The sequence below is a fragment of the Scyliorhinus canicula genome, chromosome 1, assembly GCF_902713615.1.
Source record: "Scyliorhinus canicula chromosome 1, sScyCan1.1, whole genome shotgun sequence".
NCBI lineage: Eukaryota > Metazoa > Chordata > Chondrichthyes > Carcharhiniformes > Scyliorhinidae > Scyliorhinus > Scyliorhinus canicula.
In genome coordinates, this window is record NC_052146.1 from 276,511,110 (window position 1) to 276,528,735 (window position 17,626).

Below are 17,626 nucleotides of genomic sequence, written 5' to 3' on the forward strand. Positions count from 1 at the left end.
CTCTCTTCCTAGGAAATTAAACCCTTTTTTATTGTTACCTATCATCTACATAATGGTTATTGAATACTCCACAATATATTAAGTCTAGGATGTTATGGTACATGCATACACTTTCAAGCTGTTGATTTTACCCACTGTCACCAATACGCATTAATGAAAGCTAAAGCTATTAAAGGGAGACTGAGTATATATGTACATATATACTAGCTGCTTCATTACAGGGAGAGAAGCATTACCAAAATGGCACTGTCCAGAAGTTACTTTTGTAACAATATGGTTTAATGAGGTGGCATGTAACTTTTTAAAAACTGGGCAAAATACTGGTACCACTTCAGACGTTTACTTTCCCTTAATCCCTGTACAGTCTCATGGAAAGCACTTATGTTGACTTCTGGAAATAACTTTAAAAAGAACATCTATTATCCATGTTCTGTAATTGAAATCAATAGTTGTGGGGATACAATTGATTAGTGTTATCTTTTCTCTTTCATAGAAAGAATTTAAGATACTGGGACATGAGTATAGTTACAGCAAGTCTCTAGTTCTGCTAACAAAACAGGACACATTCAAGTACAATAAGGTTTTGCTTGAAATTACAAAAAAAAGCTACATGAGAAAAAGCATTAAAATCAGTTGTCTCAGTTGAATAAATGTTTTTTTAAAAATCAAAAATGCAGAAGTGCTAGATCACATTTTCATACATACACTAACCCAATCAGTACCCATTGTCCATAGGTGCTACAGAACACCCCTGTGATGCTGTATCCAACAGCAGAACAGTCCTCCTGCAAGCACCATGTTGCAATGCTACTTGTCCAAAGAAAAATACAGCTTCGCAAGCTGGCATTTGGGGTACAGAACCAGTGTCAGCTTTTTGTCCCTTGTATAAGTCCACTGCTGGCAGCTTAGTCGGTTGTAATGCTATTTATGCCCAGCCTTCTCTTTATCCTGAGTTAGCAGATTACTCCTTTCCTTCACTGTCACAACACCAGAGTTTGGCTCTAGTGTCATCCACGCATGCACAACAGCTGTACAAATTCTGACATCCTTCCTGAAGATTTGGGCAAATTATATTTTTCGCCTAGTTTTTTTTTATACAAATGGAGTTACTGTTGATTAGAATGGCAGGATATACTGAAACTCAATTGTGTTGCAACGTATTGGACTCTATTGGTGGTGCAGAGTCATACAAAGTGTCTGTATCATGCGTGGGTTCTCCAGCTAATGTGCAAGGATTTGAAAGAGTTCCAGCACCACAGTCACAGAAAAATCTGTAATGAAAGGGGAAAAAAGGTAAGTATTATACTTTATATTGTATATTGTAGTGTCCCATTTTGAATACATGACCATGAAAAGGTGCTGCAGAACACACCTGTGTTAAAATGTGCAAGTTCAAATTTGACTTTAAAAAAAATATAATCTTGAGTATTTGTACAACCAACATCCTTACAGATAGTGTTGCCACAACCCAAATGAGTGACAAATTACAGATTGAAACAAAGGACTGCCCCTCAGTGATGAAAACATTAGTTCCCAAACAGAAGTTGCTGAATGAAGAAAATGTAATCAACATGCCCTGAAACATTGGTATGGCTAATAATGGGCATGTGTCGAGTTGATCAGTTTGCACATGTACCAGGGATCACAAGACATAACTTCAAGGTGATCCCAGGGGTGGAAATCAATTACAGAAGATATGGGAACTATTTCCACTGGAGGATTTAAAAAACAAAGGTTGGGTACAGAGTCAATTATGTATGACTGCAGAGTTAGTGACAAGGTCAATTTGAAATTGCCAGAGAGAATGTGGAAAAATAGTTGATCAAAGGCTTTAGGGGCAGCATAGTGGTTAGCACAGTTGCTTCACGGTCCCAGGTTTGATTCCCGGCTTGGGTCACTGCGGAGTCTGCACGTTCTCTTATCTGTGTGGGTTACCTTCCACAGTCCAAAGATGTGCAGGTTAGGTGGTTGTCCATGATAAATTGCCATTAGTGTCCAAAAAAGGTTAGGTGGGGTTACGGGGATAGGGTGGGGGTGCTCTTTTCACGGGCTGGTGCAGACTTGATGTGCCAAATGGTTCAGGCAGAGACCAATGGGGCCAACGATAAATATTTGAAGTTAATGCCAGTGACAAATAGAGGCAAGGTGCATATATGATGAGAAAAAATTGTGTCCTCTACTAAAGCTTGCATGTGCTTTGAGACTAGAGGGTCAATAGGATATGTGTATTGGATATTAATGTAGGATTACCAATATGGTTACACTGCAACTGCTTTGGGGTAATTTAATCCGACTTTCTTACATTAAAGTTGACAAAAGAAAAGTTCCCTCTTCCCACACCTTACAATGGGGGTGAGGTTCAAGCAACCAGCTCTCCACACAGAACAAATTAGAATTAGCTTGGAACAATTAAATGTTTGGTGATGCATAAAGTATAACTTGCCCTCATTGACAATGAAATGCTATCCTTCTGCATCCATTTCTATTCAAATGTAATGTTAGCTTCCCTTCCAAAAGAAAAAACTGGCTCGCAGAACAGGAGTTTCCAACATGTGGGTAACTGTACTAACTTGCAAAAGTCATGTAAACTACTTAAAGGAAAACAACATTGTTGTGACAGAAATTTTCATTTATTGTTTATATATAGAGCAAGATACATAAATCATAACTTGGGAGGACCTCGGAAATCCCAGTTGGAAAATTACGGCTACTAACATTCACCTCTAATTATCCACAATATTTCCTATACAGTACTGACCTATCATGTCTAATGAATTCCACATCATGTCCTTGATGGCACTTCTTAATGCAGTTTACACAGATTGCATTACGATCTGTTGTGTTGCAGGTATGACACCTAGTGATCGGGGAAAAAAAACAAATTGACATTAAAAGTTAATCAAAATAAAGCTGTTTTCCAAGTTTGTTAGAAAAATAGTTGTGCAAGAATCATGAAATTTACCTGTAAAAATCATGCATTGGATAGCTGGTGTAACTTGATATCTTGTATAGGCACTGGCCCCTATTAACAGCCTTTTCAATTGCATCTTGATTGTTCATTATTTTGTTGTCTTAAAGGAAGAAGAAAAATTGCCATCATATGCCAAGTGTCGTGGCAACAAAATAATTCTCGTGACAATATTAGCTCTCCCCGCACAGATGACCTCATCTTGGATCAGAAAGAATTGCCGTTTTTATTTTCTCTTACAACATGTCATGACATTAACTTCAAATCACCATTTAGTTTAGAAACTTCAGAATTGTGCTTCCACCACTGTTCCCAGTTGGATGTCACAGATCACCAACCCTTTTTCCCTACCTCTGACCTTATTCTTTTAATAGTCACAAATTGAAGCCCTCCATTTATTTCCCACTGGTTGATGATCCTTAGTTGGCTGTAGAAATGCAAGTAGGCAAAGGGGTTGGAAAATTGTCAAATAAAATCAGAGCAGAAAACAAGTGAACTAAAAGACTCAGTCAACAATGACAACTAATTAAACAGTGATGACCTGTTTTTATATGGTACCTTCTGCAAATTGCATTATTAACAAAATATGACCAGCGGTTTAGAAAAGGAGATGTTAAGCATCAAGGTAGCAAGTGAGATAAAGGGGTGTAGGGAGAGAATTCCAGAGCTTGGAGCTGAAACAACTGAAGGCACAGCCACCAATGACTGTAATTAAAATCAGGGATGTTTAAGAGGCCAGAATTAGGTAAGCATAGACATTGGACATAGGAAAAGGTGAGGCCACAGGGGAAGGCAGAGAGTAAGATTTAAAAACCAGTATGGGCATTTTAAAATCACTGCTTGACGGGGAGCCAATGTAGGTCAGAGTATCAAGGTGATAAGGGAATTAAACTTGATAAGTGTTTAAAAATGGACAACAAGAGTTTTGGATGACGTCAAGTTTTTTGATGGGTAGAATGTGGGGAAAAAAGCCAGGAGTGCATTGGCATAGTCGAGCTGAGATGGCAAGGGCATGAGTGGGAGTTTCAGCTGAGACAGTCGAAGCCGGAGAAAACCCACGGAGACATGGGGAGAAAGTGCAAACTCCACAGTCACCCAAAGCTGGATTTGAACCGGAATCCCTGAAGCTGTGAGACAGCAGAGCTAACCGTTGTGCCATCATGCTATTGCTGTATGAATAGAGTAGAGGAGTTTAAGATGATGGTTTGTCAATCTTAAGATAATTGGGCAAATATTTGCAGTAGTTTTTTTTTAAATCGACAAACTTTTGTTATTAATTCAAAGCTTTCACCATGTTTATTTAGCTATACGGTGTTTAGATGGCCCACAGACCATTATACCATTTCCAAAGTGATTTTGTTTTAATAATTTTTTTATGGCTATACTCACACTCCACAAACATTTCTGGCATGTACTATTTTGAAACATTAGATGGCAACAGGTTTGTTAAATTGATTTTTGAAGGATGATTTAAATTCCTTTTGGTTCTGCTTAAAACCACAAATTACACATGTTCATCTCCAAATACAGCCACATGTCTGTCCTTGGCCTGCTGCAATGCTTCAGTGATACCCAACACAAACTGGAGGAACAATATTTCCAAAGATGTCCAGGTTAGGTGGATTGGCCATGATAAATAAATACTGGGGCTGTTTAGCTCACTGGGCTAATCGCTGGCTTTGAAGGCAGACCAAGGCAAGCTAGCAGCACGGTTCGATTCCCGTAACAGCCTCCCCGAACAGGCGCTGGAATGTGGAGACTAGGGACATTTCACAGTAACTTCATTTGAAGCCTACTCGTGACAATAAGCGATTGTCATTTCATTTCAATTACCCCTTAGTGTCCAAAAGGTTAGGTGGGATTACGAGGATAGGGGCTCTTTTGGAGAGTCGGTGCAGACTTGATGGGCCGAATGGCCTCCTGCACTTAGGGATTCTATTCTATGAACACCTCATCTTCCATTTTGCCATGTTACATCCTGACTCAACAGGAGTTTAAACTTTCTCCCCATTTTTTCTTTCCTCTATTTGTCCCAATGTAAACAACGAGCTTTTATCCAAATCCAGCCTGATGGACAGGAACTAATCAAAATGATCACAAAGTAGCTGGCTGTGTTGACTCATCAAAATAGTGGGATATATATATATATATATATATTTATGATCTATATATATGCTGTTTAGTCTTTCACCATACTGAACTCTAATCCAAATCATGTTTATTGGTCAAAGATCAGCCAGATACAGGTGGGTATTTTCCACCCAGGACCAAACATGGTGGACATTTAGCATGCTACTTCCAATGTGAAGGGTAAAGGACATTTACTCTTTGTATCAATTTACGGGCACTTATTTTGATCAAAATGCTATTTTCATTCTCACTTTTAAACTTGCAATTGATCTGTAGAAAGTGATCTGCAGAAAGTTGGATGTTTACAATCCATACTTACAGAAATTTCCCTAATATTCTCATTCGAGTCAAGATGGCAAATATACTTGGCGTATATAATTGATAGTGCAGCTTGATAATTTCAGATTCTCGTTTTTATTTTATTGTTCATTAAACCATCAAATGATTACTAAAAGTATAAGAATGCATTTTCATGCATTTATGAATGCATTTCTGAAACAATCAGCTGACGAGAGTTAATGGGGACAATGGAGAAGGATCAGGTTGAGACAGTGTCTTCCCAAGGGCGCGCACACCATTCACCCCAAAGTGACACATTTAAATTTAGAGTACCCAATTCATTTTTTCCAATTAAGGGGCAATTTAGTGTGTTCAATCCACCTACTTGCACATCTTTGGGTTGTGGGGGAAAAACCCACGCAAACACGGGGGGAATGTGCAAACTCCACACGGACAGTGACCCAGAGCCAGGATCGAGCCTGGGACCTCAGACTGCAGTGCTACCACTGCGCCACCCCACTGCCCCTCAAAAGTGACACATTAACCACCCAGACTAGATTGCAAATATGCAGGTTTACAGAGCCAAAGCATGGAGATCCATCCAAATATTCAGTAAATAACTATACTCAAAAACCTTGCAGTTTATCACATTTGTGGTTGGTTTTATCTATCTGTTCACAAAAGACGGTGGAGAGGATTTTGAACACCTCCATCAAATCTTGAGGGGTCTGGACACAGAAGGCAGGGAGAAACTTCCTATTGGTCGAAGGGTCAAAATCCAGAATAAACTGCTTTAAAGTGATTGAAAATGAACCATAAGTAATACGAGGGAAAAATCTTTCTTGCACATTGAGCGGTCAGGATCTGACCACTCAGAATGTGCTGCACACAGATTCAGCCTTGGCTCTCAAAAGCAGGTTGGTTAATTACCTGAAGATTAAAAAATTGTAGGGCAACAGGGAATAATTGGGGGAAACAATACTGAGTTGCTTCTGTAGAGAACCCACATGGACATGGTGGGCGGAATGGCCTCCTTCTGTGCAGTAGCCATTTTGTAATTACGTGTGGCCAATGCCAACAAGGATACATTTGCCTGTTCCTTGTTGCCTTCTTGAAGTAATTTCACACAACAGCCTGGCCTATCAGAACACTGTCAGGAGGCAACGAGTCAATTACAGAGAAAATGGGAGTAACATGTCGGTCAGATCAGAAGAGCTGCAGATTGTCTTCAGGATTAGAATTACTATCAGAGTTTCCAGTCCAGGACCATAATTCACCATGTTGCTAATCTGTAGTTAGTCCCACTAAGGGGCCCCGACCCTTCCGTTGGTTGCAGGATTCTCTGGAGACAAATTAAAAAATTTCTAGCTGACTAGATTAGACCATCTCTCATGCAGTAGTGAATCGGGCTAGCTAACTGCAGACTCGCTTGGTTCATTTATCCAGAGATGCCCCAATAAATCTTTGGCATTCACCAAGCATCTTCAAAATTGTCATTACCAACACACACATCCTGGATCAGCATTTTTCTTTCTCTTTATGACCCTGACTAATAGCGACCTCTAGCAGCTTGCCCAAATAGTCATTCAATTTCAACAAGATATTTGATTGTAGAGGGATAATAGCTGACTGACCACAAATCAATCTTCACCTAAAAGGTCACAAAAACTTGCCAGTCCAGGTCACTGGATAGTTTATCTCAAATATTCTTTCTATCAACCCTCCTCATCCCACCACCGTGAACTATATCAATTGAGTTTAAGGATATACTGGTGGAGGACACGATTGGATGGTTACTTGAGCACATCTAAGGAGATACCTACTGACATGGGGTGCGAGTCAAGCCAGGAGGTATATACTTGCAATTATTTGCTCTGTGGTTTGTTCCTTCACAACTGGCTATCACAAGTATAATACCCCACCTCCATCTCTCTAGCTCAGGGGCACTAAGACTATGCGTAACATGCTCATTCCTGTCCTTGCTGGGATGGGGTAATTCAGCACAGACTAGAGATTAAATTTAGCTTCTCCTGGTCTGGACCAACAAAGTTATTTTAAATGCTGTTGATTCATTGGCTGAAATATCGGAAATCAGAACACCCACTTCCATTAGTATCAGCAACCTGATGGGTAGAAATTATTTGTTTAAAAGTACTGGTTACTCTGTAGTCAATTTTACAACACTCGTGTATTCTGCTGTTGTGTGACCTAAATGCAACACATAATAGCTCCATTCAAGAAAGCACTTATAGTTCTAAACACTGAACATATGGAACACTGCATAAAGCAGAAAACATTTAGCTTTTAGATACCACTGTGCTTGAAGTGGAACTGTGTAGCAACATAACTAAGCATCAGAAAGGCATGTATGGTATCTCATTCAGCCATGTGCTTTCTGCTTCAAAGATTATCTAAAGGCAGTCTGGGGTCAATAAAGTTGTGTAGACTTGCCTTGACTACAATGAAGAAAGTTCAGTGAATTGACATTGTAAACAGGGCTCTCAGCAGGCTATGGGATACTCTGTTCAGCTTGAGGAGTGGAACTAAGTTGCTACAAGTTGTCTACATAAGTGGTTGGTTTCTGGGGTACCTTTAATGATTTACCTTAAGGGTAAAACATGGGACAAAGAATAGGAAGCACTAAATGTATCAATATCTCTCTTTACAATATTCAGAATCAGTGATTCAAATAGCTACATGAGTATGACGAGCAGATAGTGAGACTTTTGAGGGAGTGGATAATTAAGGGGCATTCATGTCGAAGACCAGCAAACATGATTGATCGACTGCATACTCTCCTTCAGTTATGTACTTAGAAATTCAGGCCTTTCTTTCCCTCCGTTTATACGATTTTCCAATACGGAAAATCAGACGTGGATAATAAATATCTAGCCATTTATAGTAGATCCCATTACTCCATCAGTAAGAATATACCATTTTTCCACTAGTAAAGTTGAATAATATGTTTTTATACCTTTCATTGAAACATTCACACCAGATGCCAGAAACAACCCTCCAAACCGGTTGTTGAATATCTGATTGTTTTCTAGAGTAGCTGTAGCATGATTTGTTATCTCAATGCCTATGAAAGAAGGATACAAATTATATAGATTGTAAAGTTAAAAAATCTACTTTGGACCTTTTAGGCCCCCATTTAAACAAGTTCAGGACCTACCATTTTAAACATAAATTCCTTGATCCATCTCCACTTCCATTAGCCATACAGGAGTTAGAGCCTGACCCCATTAGAGTATGAAGGGTCAGATAATTAGCATAAATCAGGAGATCAGATCCCCAAGATAGTATGAGTGCATCTTGATGATGAAAAGGAAATCAGACAAGGAGGAAAATTCAGCACTCAAAAGCCATTTGAAAGAACTTGTGGTTAACTGAAAATGCTAACCATGGAAATGGGTCCCTTCATAAAAGGATCAATTTCACCGCTGACTGCAGTCTTCAGGCATGTTTCAGGCCAGGGCTTCTGTATGCAAATGATCTGGACATAGGCATCCCAGTCAGTCAGGTTAAGGAGGCATAAGAAGTAGGCATTCTAACCATCCAGCTGGCCTGGTTTCATTCTTGACATCTGGCTGCCCATTAGGGAAAATCCAAACTTCTGCCAAGCGCCGCCTCACAAAGGGAAATGTTACATATTGTTTTTTGGGATGCAGACCCAGTGTTTTCTGGCCCGACCCAATTTCCCACATTTGTCAGCCCTCTCCCACCATTTTGTACAAGAATCTTCAGAGGTTCCCACACATTCAGGGCCATAGTATTCAATAAAACAAGCTTTCCACACAAACTCAAGGCTGCAAAACAATCTGGATGCTTACTTTTTCCCCACCCCCATATAAATTCAATTTTAACAATTTTATTCATCACACAGATATCGTGTGTTTAAATTAGGTCAGGGATTCACCACTGAATTCGGCTGGTCCTACATCCAATCAATGATGGGCATGCAATGGTATCTATTACTACATCATATGTTGCCAAGAGAAATAGATATCAATGTGAATACGGTGATGTTGAAGCTATTTGTTTCTGGCATCAATAAAATGCCTTCCTGCTGGAATAACTCAACTCTTTAAAAAAAAGCCAGTTGTAAAAGCAGTACCATTTGATGAGTCCCAAATTAAATTACAAACACTTTACGGTCACTCTCATGTTGACTGTTACAGGTGCCTGTTATCATGAATTGTTGCTTGCACATCAACCCAAATTACTGCTTGTCCAAAGTATATTCTCATTGCTTCTAATCTGCAACAATTACAAGCTAAAGTCTAAATGGACACAAAAATGTCAGAAGTTGATCCATCAGAGCCATACCTTCATTTTTAACTTTATATTTTTGGCATTTAAATATTTATGGAAAAGGTGGTATAGAATGGATAGTACTCTAATGAGAAAGTATTAAAAGATATAATAAAGGTGTGTATAAAACTGGATAAAAACACTAGGTGGAAGACAAGGTAGGCAGATATTTAAAATTTGTAATTAAGTTGTGCACATTTCAACAGATTAGGGTTATTGATGTAAATTTGTTCCCGATATTAGAGTTATCTTACGGCAGTGACACTAAAGTTAGTTCCACATCACAAGTACTTTTCATCAGAACCATACTTCTGACAGTCAGCTGTTGAACAGCTTCTTCATCCCATAAGACTGCCTTGCACTCAAAAGGGGAGCAAATTTCAATATTATGTCTGCAATCAGCAGAGACCAGACATGGTTTTATCAAAATCACTTGTAGTCTTGTACAGAAACCACTTGTATTCCATTTAAGGATAACCATTCAAATACAGTTACATTATGTAATATCATTCAACAGTTGGGAGAAGTTGTTCATGAAAGTTTGATTTTCACAATACTTGCACACAACCTTTGATTAAAGGTTACAGACCTGCTGCAAACCCATCAAATATCCTGTTCTTCCGCAATACTGGATGGCTGTTGGTGCTAATAAGAACACCAGCTTGGGCATTCCTGAAGATATCATTTTCTTCAAGGAGTCCTACAATAAAGAATGAAAAAGAGAATGGCATACAACATATTACAATAGAAAACACCCTAACCAGCAATAAATCTTGTAACAATTCAGCAATATACAATCCCATCTATAAAAGAGAGTTTTCTTCTCAAACATGCAATACAATCAAAATAAATCTTCATACAGGAAGGAAAAAAAGCCCAAGTGATTTAAATGAGCAGTATCATTATTGGAAGTGTATTTTCAATGTCATGTACACGCCCATAAAGTTAACTTGAAAAATATATACCTCCTCCTGATGGGAGGCTTCGACACTTACACAAATTGAAAAACACATAAAATTACGCATTTTAGTTTTGGATCTTTCTTAAATGCAATCGATCAGCATTGACACAGCTCCTTCAAGAAATTAAATGGATGGGATACAATACAGAAAATTCTGCACAAAGTAAACGATAAATTGTGTACAGGAGGGGCAGGATTGACAGGCTAATGAATATTTCTCTTTCCATGCTTTTGGTTTGATTGCAGTTTCAAATTCCAAGCCAAATCTTGCCATTCTGTGGAGCAATTTATTCATATTGGTCAGAAAGCCCACCTATCACACACTCAAGACACCGGTATGTACCCCACAGTGTGCAATAAGTCTACACCTATTTCAGAGAACTGAGGCGTAGCTTCATTCCCATGAGGGAATGTTTTAAAGCAACTTAACTAATCAAAACCCACTCCTTCCAAAAGCATGTACACCCCAACCGCCCAGTTAGATCAGATAAAATTCCAAGTTCTGTCCTCAAGATGTATCTTCATAAATGACCTGATCTAGTGGTCACAAGCATAGTGGCTACATTTGAAGATCACACAAAACTAATGAAACTGGTAGACTGCAAATAAATTCTGAATATACTTGGGAATTGGACACACTTGTGTATGAAATTCAAGATAGAGAGATGCTAAATGAGTGATCCTCAATGTCCTGATTGACAAATTGAAGCTGTTGCAACAATGCCCCGTGGCAGTAGATAAAGTAAATGTTTGGAGGGATTACTGGATCACTATTCAGTCAAAAGAGTGGGGTAATCCTGCCACTTTACAAATAATTGGTGAAAACTTAATCAGACGTTTGCACAGTACAAGGATATTGCAGCTATTGAGTGCATACAGGAGAGGACCCAGAATGATTTAAGTAGATGGGACATTCACATTACAAGCACGTAGGTCATATAAACAATGACAATTGTTCCATTTTTTCCAGATCATCAGGACCAGAGGGCACAACCTGCAACTGAGGGGTGAATTAAAAACTGCTCAAAATATTGGTTGAGAATCTGTTGCCAAAATAACAATGAGTTTAATGGAGTTTGACTTTAATGATGTGTAAATCATCCAGTGACTTGTAGCAAGGAAGAGGTACTACATGAATTGCAAATCTTCATAAGTTTTTGGACGATTTGGGCCACTTCACAGTCAAACTTCAGACACTGCGATGCATCAGGGAGGGGAATGCTTTCCAGGCACATTGTTCAATGAGGTAGTGACACCCCTTAGGTTACGTACTTAAGATTTGGTCCATGGTCAGGGAGAGGAGGGCATGACTACAAGTGAGACAGGTATGAACATCCAGAAGGTAGCATTAACGGAGTCTCAGCCTTGCACTTGTCCAACAGGTACGGGGTTCTTGCAATCTGTGTGGATGAGAGCAAGGAGATGAGCACAGTGACCACAGCACCATATACAGGGGCCATTCAATTTGGGGGGCATAAAAAGGACTGTATTCATTGTAGGGACCATAGAATTAGGGGGAGAAATACAGTTCCCCGCAACTGGGAGCAAGAATCCCAAAGTCGATATTGCCTGCCCAGTGCCAGGGCATCTCTCTTGAGGCCAGAGAGAGATATGGAGTGGAACGGGAAAGATCCTATGGCCATGATCTACATAGATACCAATGACATCGGTAGGGCTAACAAGTTCAGCTGCAAAATGAATGTGCAACTAGAGGTCAAATGTAAAAACAGAACCCCAAAGATAACAACCTTTGTTTACTACCTGAGCCACAGGGATATTAGCATGGAGTCAACAGGATGAGAGAGTTGAATGCATGGCTCAAATATTAGTGTGGCAGAAATGGGTTTCAATTCACGGGGCATTGTCACCAGTACTCGGGAAAGAGCTGTTTTGTAGGGGCAGGCTTCGTTGGGACCCATGTCCCAGCAATGGGGGGAACACGACGAAAGAGTGACAGCAGAGATTTAAAACAAGGAAGAATGTGTCAAAGATAAAAGACAAAATAATAGGGCAGGGTAACAATATGGGTAATCATTACCAGAGTGCAACAAGAAGGGACAGATCGTACAAATAAGGTCAAACCTGGTCTAAAATTAGAAAAAGACACATTAAAGGCTCTTGGCCTAAATGCACAGAGCATTTCTAACAAGACAATGAATCAATGGCATTTCAGAGGTATGGTTGCAGGGTAGCCAATGCTGGAAATGAAATATTCAGGAGTACTTGACATTGGAAGAAGCAGAAAGGAAAGGAGATGCGGGTAGCTCTGCTCATAAAGCATGAGATCATTTTAGCAGTGAGAAATGATCTTTGCTCAGAAGAATAAGGTGCAAAATCAGTTTGGTTGAAAATAATAAATAACAGAGGAAAGAAGTCACTGTTGATAATAGTTGATATGCCCCTGCTAAGCTATACTGTGGGACAGAGCTGAAATCAAGAAATACTGAAGCATGTGAGAAAGGTACTGCAATAAGGGCAGCACGGTAGCACAGTGGCTTCACAGCTCCAGGGACCCAGGTTCGATTCCGACTTGGGTCACTGTGCGGAATCGGCACGTTCTCCCCATCTGCATGGGTTTCCTCCGGGTGCTCCGGTTTCCTCCCACAGTCCAAAGATGTGGTTAGGTGGATTGGCCATGCTAAATTGCCCTTGGTGTCCAAAAAGGTTAGATGGGGTTACTGGGTTATGGGGATAGGGTGGAAGCGTGGGGCTCAGGTAAGGTGCTCTTACCAATGGCTGGTGCAGACTCTATGAGTCAAATGGCTTCATTCTGCACTGTAAATTCTATGAATTATGAATGAGTTTAAGTTGCATATTGATTGACCAATATTGACCAAGCCTTGAATTCATAGAGTTTACGTGGGACTGTTTCTTAGAACAATCTGTTGTAGAACAAAACAGGGAACAGGCTATTTTAAATCTGGGCAATGTGTAATGAGATAGAATTAATTGACAAACTTATAGTAAAAAGATCCTCTCAGGAACAGTTATCATAACATGAATTCCATATTCATTTTGAAGGCGAGACATTTGGGTCATCAGTCATTATAGCACAAGAGGAGGCCACTTGGCCCATCGAATCCATGCTAGTTTACTGAAGAGCAATCCAGTCAGGCCCATTCCCTGCATGATTATTTCTCTAAAGTAGCCATCCAATTTCCTTTTGAAACCACTGATCATTTCCACTTCCATAACCCTCCGACAGTGTTCCTGATCATTACTACTCACTGCATAGAATTAATCTGAAGCTCGTGTCTTAAACTTAAATAAAGACAATTTGAAAGGTAGGAACACAGTCGGCTAACAGACTGGGAAAATAGATTATGACACTAAAATAGGTGGTATTGTAGACAGTGAGGAAGGTTATCATAAATTGCGGCAGGATCTTGATCTGGGAAAGTGAGCCAAGAAATGGCAAATGGAGTTCAATACAGCTAAGTGAGGTGTTGCACTTTGCAAAGTCAAAACAAGATATGACTTTGAAGTTCAGGTGCACTGTTCTCCAAGAGTATTGGGAGTACACACCTGGAACAGTGTTCAGTTTTGGTCACCTTGCTGTAGGAAAGATGTTATTAAACTGGAGAAGGTGCAGAAGAGATTTACAAGGATGTTGCCAGGACTGAGTTATAGGGAGAGGTTGGACTGGCTAGGACTTTTTTCTTTGGAGCGCAGGAGACTGAGGGGTGATGTTATAGAGGTGCATAAGATCATAGGATAAATGCAGTCAGCTTTCTTCCCAGGGTTGGGAAATCGAGAACTAGACGGCATAGGTTTAAATCAAGAAGGGTAAGAATTAATGGGAACCTGAGGAACAACTTGTTTTACACAGGGGGTGGTACGTATGTGGAATGAGCTGCCGGAGGAAGTGGTTGAGGCAGGGACATTGACAACATTTGAAAGGCATTTGGACAGATATCTGGATAGGAAAGGTTTAGAGCAGGGGTGGGCAAACTACGGCCCGCGGGCCGCATGCGGCCCGCCAAAGGTATTTCTGCGGCCCACCAAGTCATTAAAAAAAAAAAAAAAAAAAAAACATTTTTTAAATTTTTTTTTTTTTAAATTTTTTTTTAAGGTTAATGGGGGGGGGGGGGGGGGGGCTGTTGGGTTACTTACTGGTATAGGGTGGATACGTTGACTCGAGTAGGGTGATCATTGCTCGGCACAACGTCGAGGGCCGAAGGGCCTGTTCTGTGCTGTACTGTTCTATATGAGGCGCCCAGAATCATAACCGGGTGAAGTAATTATTTTACTTTTTTTTTTATAAATTTAGAATACCCAATTCATTTTTCCAATTAAGGGGCAATTTAGTGAGGCCAATCCACCTACTCTGCACATCTTTGGGTTGTGGGGGTGAAACCCACGCAAACACGGGGAGAATGTGCAAACTCCACACAGACAGTGACCCAGAGCCGGGATTCGAACCTGGGACCTCGGCGCCGTGAGGCAACAGGGGTAATTATTTTACTTAATATACTATGCGGCCCTTTGTGAATTGTGAATTTCTGAATGTGGCCCTTGCACGGAAAAGTTTGCCCACCCCTGGTTTAGAGGGATACGGACCAAATGCAGGTAAATGGGGTTAGCTTAGATGGGTTTTTGGGTTGGCATGGACCAGTTTGGGTTGAAGGGCCTGTCTCCGTGCCGTAGATTCTATGATTAAAAAGTTAAGATAGTAGATAAGCAAGGCAGATATTTAACTGGTATTGCATAATTTTCAAAAATACATTCCACTGGGAAGGAAAGACGCTACAAGGAGGATGAACCATCCATGGCTAACTAAACTAGTTAACAACAGTATCAAACTGAAAAAGATGGTAAGACCAGAAGATTTGAAAAATTTCATAAACTAAAGGATAACTAGATAAAATATTTTCTGAGAGTAAATAACAAGACAGTGAGAGCATCTGTAAGTATATTTTAAACATTGTAATAACATTTTCATAAAGCGGAAAAAATGTTTTAACACATTTATCTTTGAGGATGCAACAAGCAGAGTTGGTAAAGGGGAACAAGTAGGTCTAGTGTATTTGGGTTTCCAAAAGGGATTGAATAAGATGCCACATAAAAAGTTACCACACCAGATAAGTTGGTGATGGGTGTTATTAGCATGGATAGAGGATTGGCTAACTAACAGAAATCAGGGATAAAATAATTTTAACAGCCAACAAGTTTAATGACTGGTGTGCCACAGGGATCAGTGCTTGGATCTCAACTATTTAAAATCTATATTATTGGCTTGGATGAAACAACCAAAAGTATTCTGGCTCAATTTGGAGACATTACAAAGATAGGTGAGAAAGTAAGTTGTGAGGAGGACACGCAATGTGCAAAACGTGATAGAGGTAGGTTAAGTGAGTGAACAGAAAATTGACGAATGGGAGTATATTGTGGAAAAATGTGAAGTTATCCACTTTGGCAAGAACTGAAAAGAAATAAATGGAAACATCAGAGAATGCTACAGTAAACAGGGAATCTTGATGTTCCAGTACATGAAACACAAGGTTAGCATGCAGGTAATTAGGAAGGCAATCAAATGTCGGTCTGTAATGCACACAGGAGGGGTGCACGGAAGATAAAAATAGGGAAGTCTTGCTGTAGCTGCATATGGTTTGGTGAAACCATATCTCAAGTACCGCATACAGTTTAGTGCTCATTTAATACATTAGAAGTAATTCAGAAAGGTTACTAGATTGATTCCTGGATTTAAGGGGTTGCTTTATGAGTAAATGTTGAGCAGGTTGGCCTGATATTCATTAGAGTTCTGATCTTAATGGAACGTGTAAAATTCTGACAGGGTAGATACGGAGAGGATATTTCCCCTCATTGGGGCATCTAGAACTCGGGTGCACAGTTTCAAAATACATGGTCAGCTAATTAAGACAGGGATGAGGAGGAATTTCTTCCGTGTATCATCAATCTTGGATTTCACTACCTCAGCTGTCGAGACTGTCACTGAATAAATTCAAGGCCGAGTCAGATAGATTCTTGAACTGTGCAGGAGTCGAGAGTTTTGGGGAGCAGGCAGGAAAGTGGAGCTGAGGCTGACCAGCCATGATCTTTCAGAATGGCCATGATGTGGAGATGCCGGCGTTGGACTGGGGTGAGCATAGTAAGAAGTCTTACAATACCAAGTTAAAGCCCAACAGGTTTGTTCCAAATCACTAGCTTTCGGAGCACTGCTCCTGTTGGACCTCCATCTGGTGTTGTAAGACTTCTTTCGGAATGGCAGCTTATTCTTTTCACAAGCTGCAGCTCATACTCAACCTCACCGTGTTTTTCATGAAGTTGCTGCATTTGTGCATTAACTGACAATAGCATTCATTGTCGATAGTTAGAGCTATTACCTAATCGTTCAAATACATTTTTAATGAAATTCATTTTTCCAATCAACTGCTCTAGCCAGGAGAATTTATTTTCCGGACTTTTCCTTTGTCTCTTTTTATCTCTCTCTATCCAATCTTTCTTTTCCTCTCTTTCTTTTCCTCCTGTGCCTGATTTGATCTCAAATTGACCCCCCTTCCTTGATGATTCAACCTGCTCAGTCCTTAAATCTCATGGGTAGTGAGGTACACCGACAATCCCATAATTCACGATGGACCCAAATGTCTGTTCTTGCACTTGCAGAGCAAAAAATACTGAATGATCAGGGGGAAAAAAAATAACTAATGGACATATTCCATCAAACTGAAATCCAATATTCTGGGTGCAAGTGGCAAATGTATAGAACAGACATCTTAGGGAGACAGTCGAAATGGAAGTGTTGATTCCTTCAAATGCAAATTATTTTAGAAATTAATATATTGATGGACAATTTAGGATTCATTTAAAACATAGAAAATAGCGCACACTTGGGAGGAACAAGTGACTTTGGACCCATGGTTCTGAAAGCACTCCACCACTGGTCTTTTTCGTCACTTCATGTCTGATCTGTTGTAAGATGAATCGAGATGGAGTGCCATTAGTCAACAAACCCA

General features: G+C 39.9%; 1 protein-coding gene across 2 annotated transcripts in view; it reads right to left on the reverse strand.

Moving 5' to 3' along the window:
* Positions 1-11: 11 nt before the first annotated feature.
* The window catches only part of LOC119974653 (F-box only protein 11), a 194,856-nt gene continuing 177,241 nt past the window's right edge, over positions 12-17,626 (reverse strand). For both annotated transcript variants that reach the window (XM_038813727.1, XM_038813736.1), the window contains 5 exons: positions 10,281-10,391; positions 8,352-8,459; positions 2,963-3,071; positions 2,759-2,857; positions 12-1,271 (listed from right to left, as the gene is read on the reverse strand). In XM_038813727.1, coding sequence (XP_038669655.1) covers positions 1,142-1,271; positions 2,759-2,857; positions 2,963-3,071; positions 8,352-8,459; positions 10,281-10,391 — 557 coding nt within the window. In that variant the 3' untranslated portion in view covers positions 12-1,141. The remainder of the gene's footprint in view (positions 1,272-2,758; positions 2,858-2,962; positions 3,072-8,351; positions 8,460-10,280; positions 10,392-17,626) is intronic.